We start from the raw sequence: 15,544 nt of genomic DNA, 5'->3' as shown, positions 1-15,544 counted from the left end.
GAACACAATCCTTACATAAATTAGAAACAAACTGCCTGTTTTTGAATCTGGTAATAAAGACCTGAGTTATGTTATTTAATAAAATGATGCCTTCATGTGCGTTTTCACTGCTTCAAGTTTTGTTTTTCCTTTACTCATTGGCTACAGATTTCTTGCAGTTTATGGTTTTCCTCTCTGATACCTCTGGTTCAGTCTCATTAAACTACTACTGTCGTTTGCCCTGCTGGGCATTAATCTAATACCTTATTTTACACAGTTTTCTATAGAGTATCCTGAAGATGCCTGTGATTCTGTTACTAGAATAAGTCTTGCAATGCTGTATGAAAAGCACACAGCTTTCTGTATGCTTCTGTACCCACAATTGTATATAATATTTGTAAAATTACATATAATTGTGTTTCTGTTCACACATCAGTATCAGTAATATTTTCTGAGCATTTTCTTCTTTGCTATTTTAAGTGGGACCACATATTGGATGATACTCTAGATGTCATTTTTGGATTTTTCTTTACTTTCAGAAAGAAAAGAAACCACTATTAATAGTCTAGTGTGTCTAATCTAGGGTGACATTTTCTATGCAAATACACAGTTACTGTTGCTACTCCTTTTTTTCCCCTGCCCAAATGAGATATATATTTTTTCAGAATAATTTTTTAAGTGGTGAGTTTTGTAATTGAATTGAGACTGCCGTTGAAAAGTTGGATTGTCTTGGTTTTAAATTGTGTGGAAATATTTCTAAATAAAATGAGGCTAAGACTTGTGTATTTTGTTTGTTTAAGGCGAGTTTCTTCCCTAATGTGGGAAGTTCGATATATAGAGCATAATACACGAACATTTAATGAGCCTGGAAGCCCTATTGTGAAATCTGCTAAGTTTGTGACTGATCTTCTTCTACATTTTATAAAGTGAGTAGTTTTTCCACACTTAATTATAATTAATTAATGTCAATATTTTAAGCTTTAAAAATGTCAAAATATAAAATGCAATTATTTTTTATATGTATGATGTTGCATGCTGTGCTATAAACTAGCTCCACTCAAGATAGGAAGCATACAATGTCTGTCTAAACACTTAGTTCATTGGCCGATATTAATTATGAAATCATAAAAGTTCGGTTACAGTTATATTCTATAGTTAATATTAAAAAATATGAATCTCTAAATCTAGCTGTTAGATAACAATAGTAAGGGGTTAAGCACTTGTAGAACATAATAATGTTTTACCTAAAATAGTTCTAAACCAAATAATAATAATACAGGTGGCAGATATCACTATCTGGAATTAACAGTTAAGAAAACAGTTGTAGAGGTTTACATGTTTAATTTGCACAGGAACGGAGTGTCTGCCATCTAAGAATTTTTCATCTTAACATTATATTGCCCTTGACAAGTTTGTAAATAAGTATTTATGTAGTCCAGCAAGAAACTAAATTTAGCTTTCAAGATTCTTCTTAAAAGTCAGGTTTACTTCCTCATTCATTAATCTCCTACCAAGAATGATAACTGCAGCTCTTTAAGGGAGTAGCTCTTTTATTTTTTTATCTTAATGAATTTTATATAGCCACAGAATGAATTGAGCTTTCTAAACTGAAGCCAGAGGAATGACTCAGTGGTATGTTTTGTCTAACATACCACTCTTGAGTTCATACTGAGGTTATTTAAATTGGATAATTTTTTCTGGCTAAGAAAAAAATATATTTTATGTTAAGTTTAAATACTCAGCTGCTGACAGCTTTCATTTTTACATGAAGATATTATTGAGGCTTTTTAAAAAACATCTCCAATTTCATTCTCATTACTCAGCATAATCGTAGGGCCCCTTTTTGTGGTATTAGTTAGGGGTTTTTTTTTTGTTTTTTGTTTTTTGGAAGTTTTTTGGTAAAGAACGTAGGTAATTTCAATATAAGAAAACACCAAAGAAAATTAGTAAGATAAATGTTATGCCCTACTCTCTACCTCACTCTGTAAAGAAATCTGTTGCCTTTCAAATGGTTTGGGGGCTATTTTTACTATGCCTTTTTTTTTTTTTCCCAGTTTTAATGGGGAAACTAATTAAGACTAATTAAGGATTAATTATCCCTGGAAGATTGTTTACATAATTTAGTTATAAGGGCTTATAATATTTTGCCAGTGAAGTTTATAGTCTGTAATTTTGCTATATGTGTGTGTATGTACATTTCTCTTTTCCAAAGAGGAATCAATAGAATTGTGTGATACAGGAATTTCACACTTTAGTGAAATAATTTACATGAAACAATTATTTTTATATTTGGAATAGTCTATAAAATATTTTTCAAACTGTTACTTTGAAATGCCTTGTAAGAATAGATTAATGTTTAAAGCATCTATATTTTATGTATCTAAAAATAAACCCCTGCATTTTTTTAGAAGTATATAATTTGTTTATACATTTCTAGCTAACAGTAACTTTTAAATATTAGGTATATCTTGAAATTTTTATTATACTTTGAGTTATTTCTCAAAGTTTGAGATAACTCATAACTTTGAGTTATTGGCCAAATTTCAAGCAATAGGGTATATATAATGAGGATGTAAGAGATAAATGAGATAGAAATGTGTATTTATCATCTTAATACAATTTCGTAGATAAATTTTAAGTAACTATAAGGAAAATAACAAGAAAATCTGTATGAAAATTTAGATGGGGATTACTTCTAGCTTATGAAAGTGGGGTTTTAGGTACGGGAAACATGGGTTAGGATGTTACGGACAAGGTAGATATCGATAGATTCAAAAGTTAGATGAAAGCCATTCTAGGGACAAGGAGTGTGGCATAAGGGGTAGGAAAGGATAAGGAGTTATTAACGGAATTAAGCAATTTATACCAGGTGAATTAGAGAGTACGTGAGCATAAGTAATAAGGATACAATGCTATAAGCATGAGTTGGAGCCAGATCATGTAGGGCCTTGAATGCATTTCTAATATTAATTGATAGGGAAGAGACAGAAAGCCTAAATAGCAGATTGATTGCTACAGCTGACCAACTAAGAGGTGATGAGAGTTTAATTTATGGAAATGAGAAAGAAGCAGAGATCAAGAGATTTTGAAGGTAGAATCACAGAACTTGGCCAATGATTGGGTTTATAAGGAGGCAAGGGAAGGAATAATGAAAAATCACACATTACTGTGAGAATGGTAATGCTGTTAAAAATAGGAGGAAGAGTGGGGAGTGAAAATTAGGTTTGGACATGTGGAATTCTAGATGATGATAGGAATCTCAAGAGAAGAGTCAGACCAAATTATAGAATTCGGAATTCATTTACACAAGTAAGGTTATCAGGGCAAAAGCTGTAGTGTCAAGAAAAGATGACTAAAGGACAAAATTTTAGGGAATGACTATAAATATTTAAGAATGAAAGGAAGAAGGAATTAGAAGACAGGAAGTATCTTAGCTTTCCTTTGTGTATTAAGGAATGAAAGAGGGCATCCCACACACAGCAGCAACCTGAGCAAATACTGGGAGGTAAAAATTGGGTTTGGTGTATTGAAATAGGCCAGAATGGAAGCTCCACATAGGGTGGAGGGGCACTGGCAGGTGTGGGTATAGGGTTTTGGAGTTAACCAATGAAAAAAGCCTTCCGCTTCAAACTTTATCTTAAAATCTGGTTTTGTTAACAGATTTAAAGGAAAAAAAATAAAATCTCAGGACTCTAATCTTACATACTAACATTTCCTTGCTGTTTAGGGATCAGACTTGTTACAACTTAATTCCACTGTACAATTCAATGAAGAAGAAAGTTTTGTCCGATTCTGAGGTATTTAACATTTCATTATGATATTAATATTGGTCTTTTTCTATATATATATAAAAAGAAATGTACACATAGTAGTTTTCAGGTAAATGCTGTAATGAAAATTATTTTTGGTTAATGCTGTAGTTTCCAAAAAGTAGTTCAGCATTTTTTTGCTGTAGTTATTAAAAATATTGTGGGGGACTCTCTAATGAGCCCATAAAGTGTTCCAGCATATACATTATGGGTTTTCCAAAGTGTAAAAGTGATAATTGGTATATAAATTACTATGGTAGATTCTCTAAACTCTAAAACATGTAATGAAGTCTAGAATGTTTAGTGAATCTGATAAACTCTTATTTCAAAGGAAGAAGAGAAAGATGCTGATGTGCCAGGAACTTCTACCCGAAAAAGAAAGGTAAGATTTTTTGTTTTAACAGAAATACTTTATATGAATTAAAATGTATTAAAGGCAGTTTTTTAACTCTTAGTATTTTTAAAGACAGATTAAGTATTACTTCTAAATCAGTTTCCATTACAAAATACATGGTTTTCAGAACTAGGTGAATAATAATTTCTATTTGAGTTACTGTATATGACCTAATTATTTGAGATTGCATTAAAAATACAAATTGTACTGTATAAATGTTACTTTATTAATTTTTTATTTTAATATATTTGAAGCTTTTATACGTTTTATTTTATTAATACATTGAAAATTTTCATTTCAGGACCATCAGCCTAGAAGGAGATTACGTAACAGAGCTCAATCTTACGATATTCAAGCATGGAAGAAACAATGTCAAGAATTATTAAATCTCATATTTCAATGTGAAGATTCTGAGCCTTTCCGCCAGCCAGTAGATCTCCTTGAATATCCAGTAAGTATTTTTGAAAATATTACCTTACCTGTCAGCTTGCCATATATCTCACACATGACAATTCGCTATTTAAGCTATTTCTTATGGTTATAGTTTATTTCTTCATTATTAAATACGTGTTCTCATCTATTTGGCTAAATGGAGCATCTAAGTTGAGTAGTGTGGTATTTAAAACAGAAAGAACCCCAAATTAAGACTCTGAAGTATTAGATTATGGCCCCAGCACTCCCACTTACCAGCTGTGCAACTTGGAGCAAGTCATTTAGTTTGTTTATCTGAATATTATTTTCTTTTTATCTGTTTATCTGTTTTCTGTTTATCTGAATACTATTTTCTTTCTCAGACTAATTCCAAGAATGTATTATGGCAGTTACAGGAAACAAGAGTAATAATACCTAACCTTCCCTACAGGGTTATGGATGAAATGAGAACACATTAAAATAATTTTTCACTTGTAGCACTATATACAAATGCAAGGTGGCATAATTATATTTATGGAATTCAAGGTAGGGAGGTTGAGTAAAACTGATCCGAATATTTATTTTTGCATGCAGTCTTAGCAATCTAAATATAGTTTAAAGTGATTTTTTTTTTTTATTCCTTTATTCAGTTATTAAAGGTTGTACAGTTCAGGTAACATTCATTTATGGTTTCAAATGAAAATAAAAATGAAATATTTTATAAGAGATCATGACCCAAATGTGATATCATCTGACTTCATTAATTGTTTTTTATGTGAAATAGAGAAATTTCATCAGTAGATAAATATCATAAAATGCCTTTTTTTTGTCGTCATTTAAAGATCAAGAAACCTGGAATCTTGAATGTACAAGATAAACTTTTAATTCCAGCAATGTAATAAACTGGGCTAATTTGAACCCTATATTCCAAAAAAGTCATAGAAGAAGTAAGCTAATGCTACAGTACTCTGGTTTTCAATTCTCTTTGCTTTTGGAACCTGTGGATTTCCTTTTGTTTCTTACAAGCCCAGCTATGTATTTTAGAAAACATTATAGTTTATCTAATGCTTGCAGGTGTTTGTATTCTAGACTTTTCCCCAGAAAAGAAGAGATAGATGTAAGCTTTAATGTTTTGATTCTAGAGGCACAAGAATAACATGACGTAGAGACAGAAAAAGCCATGCAATCCACACTGAGGAAGGAAATTAGAACTGAGACCCCCCCCCCTTCCCAGGACTGTTGAAAGACTTCACCCTCGATGAAAACAATAGTATAATTCCCTCCACAAGGAAAAATATCTCTGTTGTTCTGTTGTCAAGAGAGAAATCTCTCATAGCTGGCTCTACGCATAGATTTAGAGCCTAAATTTACAGTATCCATGTGTGTAGAAATTCATCAGAGGGAGAAAAAAAACCAAACCCTAAACAAAGGTGAATTAATGATAAAAAGAAATCGCAAGCTATATGAGGGAGTGATCCATCATAAATATTACAGAAACAACAAGTGGAAATATTAGTACCCTCTTCCCCAAAACTTGACATAATAGATTATTTCTGAAATACTATACTTCATCAGATATAAAACACCAATGACTTATTTTATGCATCACCAAGAAAGGAAAAAATGCTGCCAATGAAACTTGGTTGTTATTTGGTTTAATAGATAAATGGAGGGATAAGAAGCATAAGGAAAAAAAGACATTATTTGAGGGGGAAAAGGCAGATATTTTTAAAAATTTAAACTAAATAAGGGGACCTGGGCGGCTCAGGCGGTTGAGCATCTGACTCTTGATTTCAGCTCAGGTTATTTCAGTTTGTGAACTCAAGCCCTGCGTTGACAGCATGGAGCATGCTTGGGATTCTCTCTCTGCCTCTCCCCCACTTGCATGTTCTCTCTCCCTCAAAATAAATAAATTTTAAAAAATTGTAAACAAAATGGAATTTCTGAGAATGAAATATGAAATAATTGAAATTAAAACTCTGAAAGAAAGGAGATACAGTAGATAGGATGAAAAAATTCAAAACATAACTTACAGGAGTTTCAGAATGGGAGAGGGGCAGTCTTTGAGGAGTTAATGGCTGAAGGTTTTCTAGGTTTCATAAACATTTGACAAAGCATGACTCCTGAGCAGGATAGATATGAAAAAAAAAATCTTTACCTGGAATAATAGTGAAAAATCAAAACTCGAAGTACAAAAGAAAAATGTTAAAACAGCCATACAAAAAATATAGAAGAGACCTATTCTCATGACTGCATATAGTGATACACTTGTGCATCTGGAATCTAAACGTTAAAGCTTGTATCTTTCTCTTCCTTAATGGGGAAAAGTCCAGAATACAAACACCTGCAGAGAGAGAGAGAGAGAGTGTGTGTGTGTGTGTGTGTGTGTGTGTGTGTGTGTGTGTGTGTAAAAAATATATGTATGATAACAATACATACATTTATATATGGATACAGGTATAGCTGACTCATTGTTGAACTGAGGCTCATGTTAAGCAGCTCTCCAAGATACACAGCTATTTGTTGACAAAGTGAGGACAGGAGTCCCTATTTCCTATATCAGGTGCACCAGAGCTTAGGCAGTGTTCTTACAGAATAACTAGTATATAAGAATGTAGTCTCTCTGAGGTACTGAGGTATTCAAAATAATGAGAACAGTATTTAGAGGTTCTCCTTCTAGCAGCCAAAAGTATTAAACAAATAGAAGAAGCAAGAAAAAATTTTAATTTGATCACTTGTCTCTTACAGTACTCCTTGAGGGAGGGAAGTGTAAAGACTTAGGATTATTTGCTGTTTTTTATTATTATCACTGAGAAGAGAAAACCGGATTTATCTGCTTTTTATACTTCAGAATTAACTATAAGTTAACTGCCAGCCTAACTGTACTAGAATATTTATGGCAGTCATATTCTTCATATTTCAGCTTTTGTATGAAAATGTTTGTTCACATTTTGAGTTTAGTCAAATACTTAAAGCAGGATTTTAAAAATTAAAATTTTTTGATGGAAATCAGCATGCTAAATAAATATTCTACCCCATTTATTCAACAGATACATAAATGGTTATCATATAGTGTATGGAGTAACAGAAACCCAAGATATGAACCAAGAAGAAGTGTTCTATATAAATATATTTAACATTTTCCTAAAATCTGCAAAGTTTATAGAGCCAGTATGCCATAATATTCAGTATCCATGTAATTATAGTTTCTGTTGAAGTGGTTAGTTACCCTTAAGGAGAGAGAGGTTGCACAGACACTGTTCAAATGACGTTACCATTGCATAAAGCAGTTTTCTAACTCCTTTAACTTTGCTGCCCCCCGAGCCCCTCCCCCTACAAACTATCTTAAGAATCAGGGTTTCAGTCTTTGGAATGTCTTTTTTTTTTTTAAAGGTCATTTATATGATTTTATTACACAGGAAAATCTGAAATTACAGTTTTCACTTTGGATATATTATTCTTTTCTATTTCACTTTTTTAAACTTTGTTTTTTTTTAAAGATTTTTTTTTTTTTAACGTTTATTTATTTTTGGGACAGAGAGAGACAGAGCATGAACGGGGGAGGGGCAGAGAGAGAGGGAGACACAGAATCGGAAACAGGCTCCAGGCTCTGAGCCATCAGCCCAGAGCCTGACACGGGGCTCGAACTCACGGACCGCGAGATCGTGACCTGGCTGAAGCCGGACGCTTAACCGACTGCGCCACCCAGGCGCCCCTAAACTTTGTTTTTATTTTAAATCCAGTTAGTTAACATTCAGTTAGTTTCAGCTGTACAATATAGTGATTCAGCACTTCCATACATCACCCTGTGCTTATTAAATAACCACAAGTGCATTCCTTAATCCCTTATGGTAACCATTAGTTCTCTATAATTAAGAGTCTGTTTCTTACTTTGACACTCCCCCCCCTCACTTTTTTCCTGTTGCTTGTTTTATTTGTGAAATTCCACATGAGTGAAATCAAATGGTATTTGTCTTTCTCTGCCTCATTTTGCTTAATTAACATTATACTCTCTAGCTCCATTTATGTCATTTCAAATGGCAAGATTTCGTTCTTCTTTATGGATGAATGATATTCCACTGTATATATAGACCTTCTTCATCCATTCATCAATAATACTGCTATACACATAGGAGTGCATATATCCTTTTGAATTCGTGTTCTTTGGGTAAATACCCAGTAGTGTGATTGCTGGATTGTAGAGTAGTTCTATTTTTAACTTTTTGAGGAACCTCCATACTGTTTCCCAAAGTAGCTGCACCAGTTTGCATTCCCACCAGCAGTACATGAGTGTTCCTGTTTCTCCACAGGAGTGTTCCTGTTTCTCGCCAACACCTGTTGTTTCCTGTATTTTTTATTTTAGCCATTCTGACATGTGTGAGGCGATATCTCATTGATGAGCATCTTTTCACGTATCTGTTGGCTATCTGTATGTCTTCTTTGGAAAAGTGTCTGCTTTTTTCCATTTTTAAAATCAGATTGTTTTTTGAGTGTTTTATGAGTTCTTTATATATTTTGGATCCTATCCTTTATTGGATATGTCATTTGCAAATAGCTTCTCCCATTCCATGGGTTGCTTTATTTTGTGTATAACACCAGTATATTTTGATAATTTTGTATATATTATAAATACCTGATCAACCACTTAAAAGGTGTGTTCATAGAGTTACAGTCATAAACACAGTACATAAATCAAATTGAATCTGTTCAAGTGACCAAGGAAGATTGGGAAGAAAAGTAAAAAAACAGCAGGACAGATGTAATTGAAATCATTACAGAGTGTTTTCCAGCCACAGTGGAATCAAACCAGAAATAAAGTAACAGGAAAATCTCTAATCACTTGATTGATGACTAAATAAATATATATTTCTGAATAATCTGTGAGATCAAAGAAGTCTTATGGGAAATAAAACACATTGAACTAATAAATGAAAATGAATACAATATAAAAATTTGTGGGATGAAGCTAAAAAATTGAGGAAAACATAGAGCACTAAATAGTACATGAGAATAGAAAAAGTCTCGAATCAGTCATCCAAGCTCTCTCCTCAAGAACCAAGAAAAATTAAAATTAACCCACAGTGAGCAGAAGAAAGGAAATAATAAAAAAAAAATCAATGCAACTGAAAACAAAAACAGTAGAGAAAATCCATAAAACCAAAAATCTGGTTCTTTGAAAAGATCTATAAAAGTGACAAATCTCTATTAAGAAAAAAGACACAAGTTGCTAATATCAGGAATGCAATAGAAGATATCACTACAGACCATACAGATACCAAAAAGATAATAAATACTACAGGCAACTCTACACATACAGATTTGACATCATAGGTGAAATGGACCATTTCTCAAGTACAGACTACCACAACTCCCCCAATAGAAAATAGATCATTTGAATAGCCCTGTAACTAGTAAGGAAATTTAATTTGTAATTAAAAGCTTTCAAAAAAGAAATGTCTTAAGTCCAAATATCTTCACTGAACAATTCTACCAAAATTTAAAGAATTAACACAAATTCTACATAGTCTCTTTCACAAGACAGAGAAGGGACGACTACTACTTCTGCACCCATTCTGTGAAACCAGTATTATCCTGATTTTAAAACTGGACCAAAAAAATACAAAAGAAAATGCAAAAATTCTCAATAAAATATCAGCAAATAGAATTCAGTGATATATAAAAATGATATTATACCATGACCAAGTGGGCTTTTATCCAGGTATGTAAGTCTCATTCAATATTCAAAAATGAATCTGTGTAATTCATCATATTAAAGGAGAGAAGTCAGATGATTGTATCAATGCATATGAAAAAGTATTTGACAGAATACACATTTGTTCTAAGAATGCACATATCGGATATGGGATTAGATGGTACAGTCAGCATTCCCATAAGAGGAAATGAGAATGGGGCTTAAAAGGAAATTTATTACATTCACAAGTCCCAGAGATGGTGTCACTGAATGCCACTTAGAGCCACAAGGGAAACATCAGGTTTTGGTCAGATGGCAAAAGGCAGGAGCAAGGAAATGCTTAAGCCAGAGCCTTTATTGGGGTTTTTATGAGAAAGGCAAGGCAGAGCAGGGTAAACACTTTAGGACTGGCTAATTTGAATAATTCCAGTGGGCTTTGGGGCGTAGGGTTGGTCTGTCTCTAAGAATTGGTTAGTCCTGGGAGGGGCAGGCTCTCTTCAGGTCTGTAAGAATCCCAAATCACCAGAGCATCAGGAATACAAAAGATTTGAAAATATAATTTACATAATTAGTCCTGTGATGAATGGATGCAATATAGACAAATACATAATGTAAGATAACCACCATTAATGATAATTTAAAAAAAAAAAAAACTCTTACGTAAACTAGGAATAAAGGGGAACTTTGAAAACGTGATAAAGAGTATCTTTAAAAACCTACAGCTGGGGCGCCTGGGTGGCGCAGTCGGTTAAGCGTCCCACTTCAACCAGGTCACGATCTTGCGGTCCATGAGTTCGAGCCCCGCGTCAGGCTCTGGACTGATGGCTCAGAGCCTGGAGCCTGTTTCCGATTCTGTGTCTCCCTCTCTCTCTGCCCCTCCCCCGTTCATGCTCTGGCTCTCTCTGTCCCAAAAATAAATAAACGTTGAAAAAAAAAAAATTAAAAAAAAAAAAAAAACCTACAGCTAAATTGTACTTAATCATGAAAAACCAAATGCTTTCCCCCTAAGATTGGGAATGAGGCAAAGATGCCTGTTCTCACCACTGCTTTTCAACATAGTACTGCAAATTCTAGCCAATGCAATAAGGTAAGAAAAAGAAATAAAAGGCATATAGATTGTTACAGAAGAAGTAAAACTGTCCCTATTTGTAAAAGGTAATAATGCTATTTCCCTTATGGTCAAATATACTTGATCATAATTTAAACTTGATGGTGCAAACTCAAGCTACGTGTTGAAAAATGTAGTTACATACTTCTGGTCTACGGAAAAGATGTATTACTCTTTCTCTTTTAAAAGATACCATATTCAAATAATTTTATACCCTTCTGTTTCTTTCTGCTTTCACTTGTCTGTTTTTATTGCTTCTAATCTATTGCCTTATTTTATACACAGTTGACTAGGTAGATACTTTAGGTGATTCCACTTCTCCTTTGTCTGATGAAGTGTATAGGCTTTGTGACAACTATTTACATTCACAATTCCTGATTAATGCAGAGTTCCCAATTGTAGTACTAAAGTTGAGGTTACTAGAATTCAGGCCTCCACACAAATGGGGTATTAGTGTATTTCTATTGTTTTATCTCCTTATTTTATTTTTTATTTATTTTTTATCTGCTTATTTTAAAGATATATGTCAGAGCCTTTAGAGTTCATAGCTAGTATAAAATTTTAAGTTTTATTATGTGAAATTTGTTAGTTGTGGATCTAAGGTTTTTTTCAGTACTCTTAATCCTCTTTTTCCAGAAAAACTCTACCCTTTACCTCTTCCTCAAGAAAAAGCAGCAGAACTCAATAGCTTCTTGAATGAGAAGAACCTATGTTGACTGCAATAAAAGGGAGAGGGCATGAAAAAAACAAAAATTATTAGGAAAAAAAAAAAAAGCCTTGATGAGGAAAGTAATGGATTATTAATAGTTCTAGGACTTATACTCATCACAGGAATTGTATGTCAGTCCCTGTGCTGAGTATTAATGCCTTGTGGTAGTGATGTTAATAGTAATACCACCTGTTTTTCTTCTTTTAGGACTACAGAGACATCATTGACACTCCAATGGATTTTGCTACTGTTAGAGAAACTTTAGAGGCTGGGAATTATGAGTCACCCATGGAACTATGTAAAGATGTCAGACTTATTTTTAGCAATTCCAAAGCCTATACACCAAGCAAAAGATCAAGGGTATATACTTAAAACTGGTTTTGTCTATGTTTAATTTAAATGAAATTAGTAGCAAAGTATGTTAAGTAACTAAATGTTCTGTTAACTAAATATAGAGCAAAATTTATATTATGTTCTTAATGGTATCCTAGTGGAAAAAAGGATTCACATATTTTTATTTCTTTCCTTCTATAAAATAAAAGTGATGACATTAATGTTTATGGATGGTTACTTTTCCTTAACACATACCACATACTTATTGTCCTGGTATATATTAGGGCTATGTGGGCTTAACTTTTCCAGCTATTTTCTGCATTAATGGAAAGATTTTTGTGAATGATTTATAAAAATGAGTAAAATTATAAATATCATTTACCTCTCTTTGGGCAGACAAGATATCACAAAAGGGTGATATATGGAAATGAAATGAAAAAGAATAGGGGCACTTGGGTGGCTCAGTCGGTTAAGCGTCTGACTTTGGCTCAGGTCATGATCTCACAATTCATGAGTTTGAGTCCTGCATCAGGCTTTGTGCTGACAGCTCAGAGCCTGGAGCCTGCTTTAGATTCTGTATCTTCCTCTCTCTGCCCCTCACCCACTCGTGTTCTATCTCTCAAATAAATAAATGTTAAAAAAAAAAAAAAAAAGGAAATTAAAAAAAAATATATAGATGATAGTCCTAGGTAACAGGTTCAAAACCTCAGGGATAGTTTCAGTGTGATAGAGTTCAAAGGAATTTTGTCTGTATAGGCCGTGTGAATTGATACTAGGGCTCTTATTTAAGAATCTGAAATCCCGGGGCGCCTGGGTGGCTCATTTGGTTGAGCATTCAACTCAATTTCGGTTCAGGTCATGATCCCAGGTTTGTAGGATCGAGCCCTGCATTATAATGGCTCAGTGCTGAGCATGGAGCCTGCTTAAGATTCTGTCTCTCCCTCTGCTCCTCGAACCACCCCCCCCCCCAAAAAAAATAAAAACTTAGACTCCGAAACCTTGGAAGATTTCTAATCCAAATGTAAAAATAGTTTAATTGTCAGGTCACCTGGGTGGTTCGGTCAGTTGAGTGTATGACTCTTGATTTCAGCTCAGATCATGATTCCAGGGTCATGAGATTGAGTGCTATGATGAGCTCTGCACTGAATGTGGAGCCTAGTTAAGATTCTCATTCATATTCCCTCTCTGTCTCTCTCTCAAAAATTAAAAATAAAACTTACAAAAAATACAGTTTAAATGTAAAAAGGCTTTAGTTTTACTCTTCATCTAAAGAGATTGGAAAAATATAATGTTTAAATTGTTGAAACTTTTTGCTAAAGAAAATACTTAAGTTATATGTTAATATTTACTGAGCAGGCATTTTCCTTTCCACATTTAAACACTTTTTTTCTTATCGTAGATTTACAGCATGAGTTTGCGCCTGTCTGCTTTCTTTGAAGAACACATTAGTTCAGTTTTATCAGATTATAAATCTGCTCTTCGTTTTCATAAAAGAAATACAATAACCAAAAGGAGGAAGAAAAGAAACAGAAGCAGCTCTGTTTCCAGTAGTGCTGCATCAAGGTATATGATTTATTTTAAAAAATATCAACTGATCTATAACTTTGTCATCTAAATGATAGAACTCGGTGTTTTTTAATACTTCCTTTACTATTCCCTATATTGCAGAATGATATATTTGACATGCAAGTTCCTATGATGTGGAGGATTTTTAATCTTTTAACTAAAGCTATACTAGTGTAAGTGCTTAAATTCAAACTGCTAAATCTATACAGTAAAACAGCATTTTTAGGATAGTGATGGCATCATGCTTTCTGTCATATAACTGTAGCATTTATGGCAATCCTTCACTAAATATTCACTTTCAAAGGCTCACAACCATATGAAATCCACTACAAATCTCATATTTTAACATATTTCATAATAGTACAAATATTGAATCCAACAGTATTATAAAACTATTTTATTTATCCGCATAGAGCTATAGGAATGACTAATGATATTATTTTATTTACAGCCCTGAAAGGAAAAAAAGGACCTTAAAACCCCAGCTAAAGTCAGATATCTCTACCTCTCCATTCTCTACACCTACACGATCAATACCACCGAGGCATAATGCCACTCAGATAAATGGTAAAACAGAATCCAGTTCTGTAGTTCGAACCAGAAGCAATCGAGTGGTTGTAGATCCAGTTACCACTGAGCAGCCATCTACTTCTTCTGCAGCAAAGGCTTTAATTTCAAAAGCTAATACATCTGCAATGCCAGGGAAAACAAGTAAGAATCATTTACAGTTTCTAAATTGAAGTATATATGATTTTTAAATTTAGCTTTTATTTTGCCAGATGAAATATATGAGATTTTTGTAAATTCCAGCAGAAAGTGTTGGTTTTGCTCTTTTTTGCTTATTTGTTTTTGCTTTTAATAAGAAAAAAAAATGAGGTTTAGTAATGTTAGCATAGAATACTTAAAAATGGTAACTCTGATCCAAACTGCCTGGATTAAAATCCTAGTACCCAGACTTGCTAACAATTTGCTATGGCTTGCCTTCATAATCTTGAAGTTACTGGACATCATCAGAAAGGTCTGAAACTGTTAAAAGAGTTTCTTTGTGTATTCCTTTTTCCTGTTTGAAAGTAGATTTCCTAAGAAAGCATTAAGCAACTCCTAGGTTTTATCTTTTCGCTAATTCAAGCAGTTCAAATTACAAGTAATCCCAACCTCCTTGCTTATTTATAGGTTAAATAATTTAGCTTTTAATTGTGTGTGTGTGTGTGTGTGTGTGTGTGTGTGTGTGTGTGTGTATATGTGTTTCAGTTCTAGAAAATTCTGTGAAACATTCCAAAACCTTGAATACTCTTTCAAGTCCTGGTCAGTCCAGTATTAGTCATGGCACTAGGAATAATTCTGCAAAAGAAAACACAGAAAAGGAAAAGCCAGTCAAACGTAAAGTGAAATCATCTGTACTCTCAAAAACATCCACTCTTTCAAAGTCATCACCCGTCATGGAGCAAGGTAAGGTATTATTTGTATCTTCCAAGATAAAGTAGGTATTTCTTAAGAATGATGCTTTTTGTTGGAGGTAGCATTTATATCCACTTTTTGTTAG

At 33.4% G+C, this 15,544-nt stretch overlaps 1 protein-coding gene across 5 annotated transcripts in view; it reads left to right on the top strand.

The window, feature by feature from the left end:
- PHIP (PHIP subunit of CUL4-Ring ligase complex) overlaps positions 1-15,544 on the top strand; it is a 139,457-nt gene that overhangs the window by 114,342 nt on the left and 9,571 nt on the right. For all 5 annotated transcript variants that reach the window (XM_040474003.1, XM_040474000.1, XM_040473999.1 and 2 more), the window contains 8 exons: positions 780-905; positions 3,707-3,776; positions 4,120-4,170; positions 4,484-4,633; positions 12,310-12,462; positions 13,835-13,998; positions 14,453-14,712; positions 15,253-15,450. In XM_040474003.1, the coding sequence (XP_040329937.1) occupies positions 780-905; positions 3,707-3,776; positions 4,120-4,170; positions 4,484-4,633; positions 12,310-12,462; positions 13,835-13,998; positions 14,453-14,712; positions 15,253-15,450 (1,172 nt within the window). The remainder of the gene's footprint in view (positions 1-779; positions 906-3,706; positions 3,777-4,119; positions 4,171-4,483; positions 4,634-12,309; positions 12,463-13,834; positions 13,999-14,452; positions 14,713-15,252; positions 15,451-15,544) is intronic.

The sequence above is a fragment of the Herpailurus yagouaroundi genome, unplaced genomic scaffold, assembly GCF_014898765.1.
Source record: "Herpailurus yagouaroundi ecotype Mexico unplaced genomic scaffold, PumYag 139, whole genome shotgun sequence".
Classification (NCBI taxonomy): domain Eukaryota; kingdom Metazoa; phylum Chordata; class Mammalia; order Carnivora; family Felidae; genus Herpailurus; species Herpailurus yagouaroundi.
The sequence above is the reverse complement of the archived record's forward strand: the minus strand, read 5'-3'. Positions and strand labels throughout refer to the sequence as shown.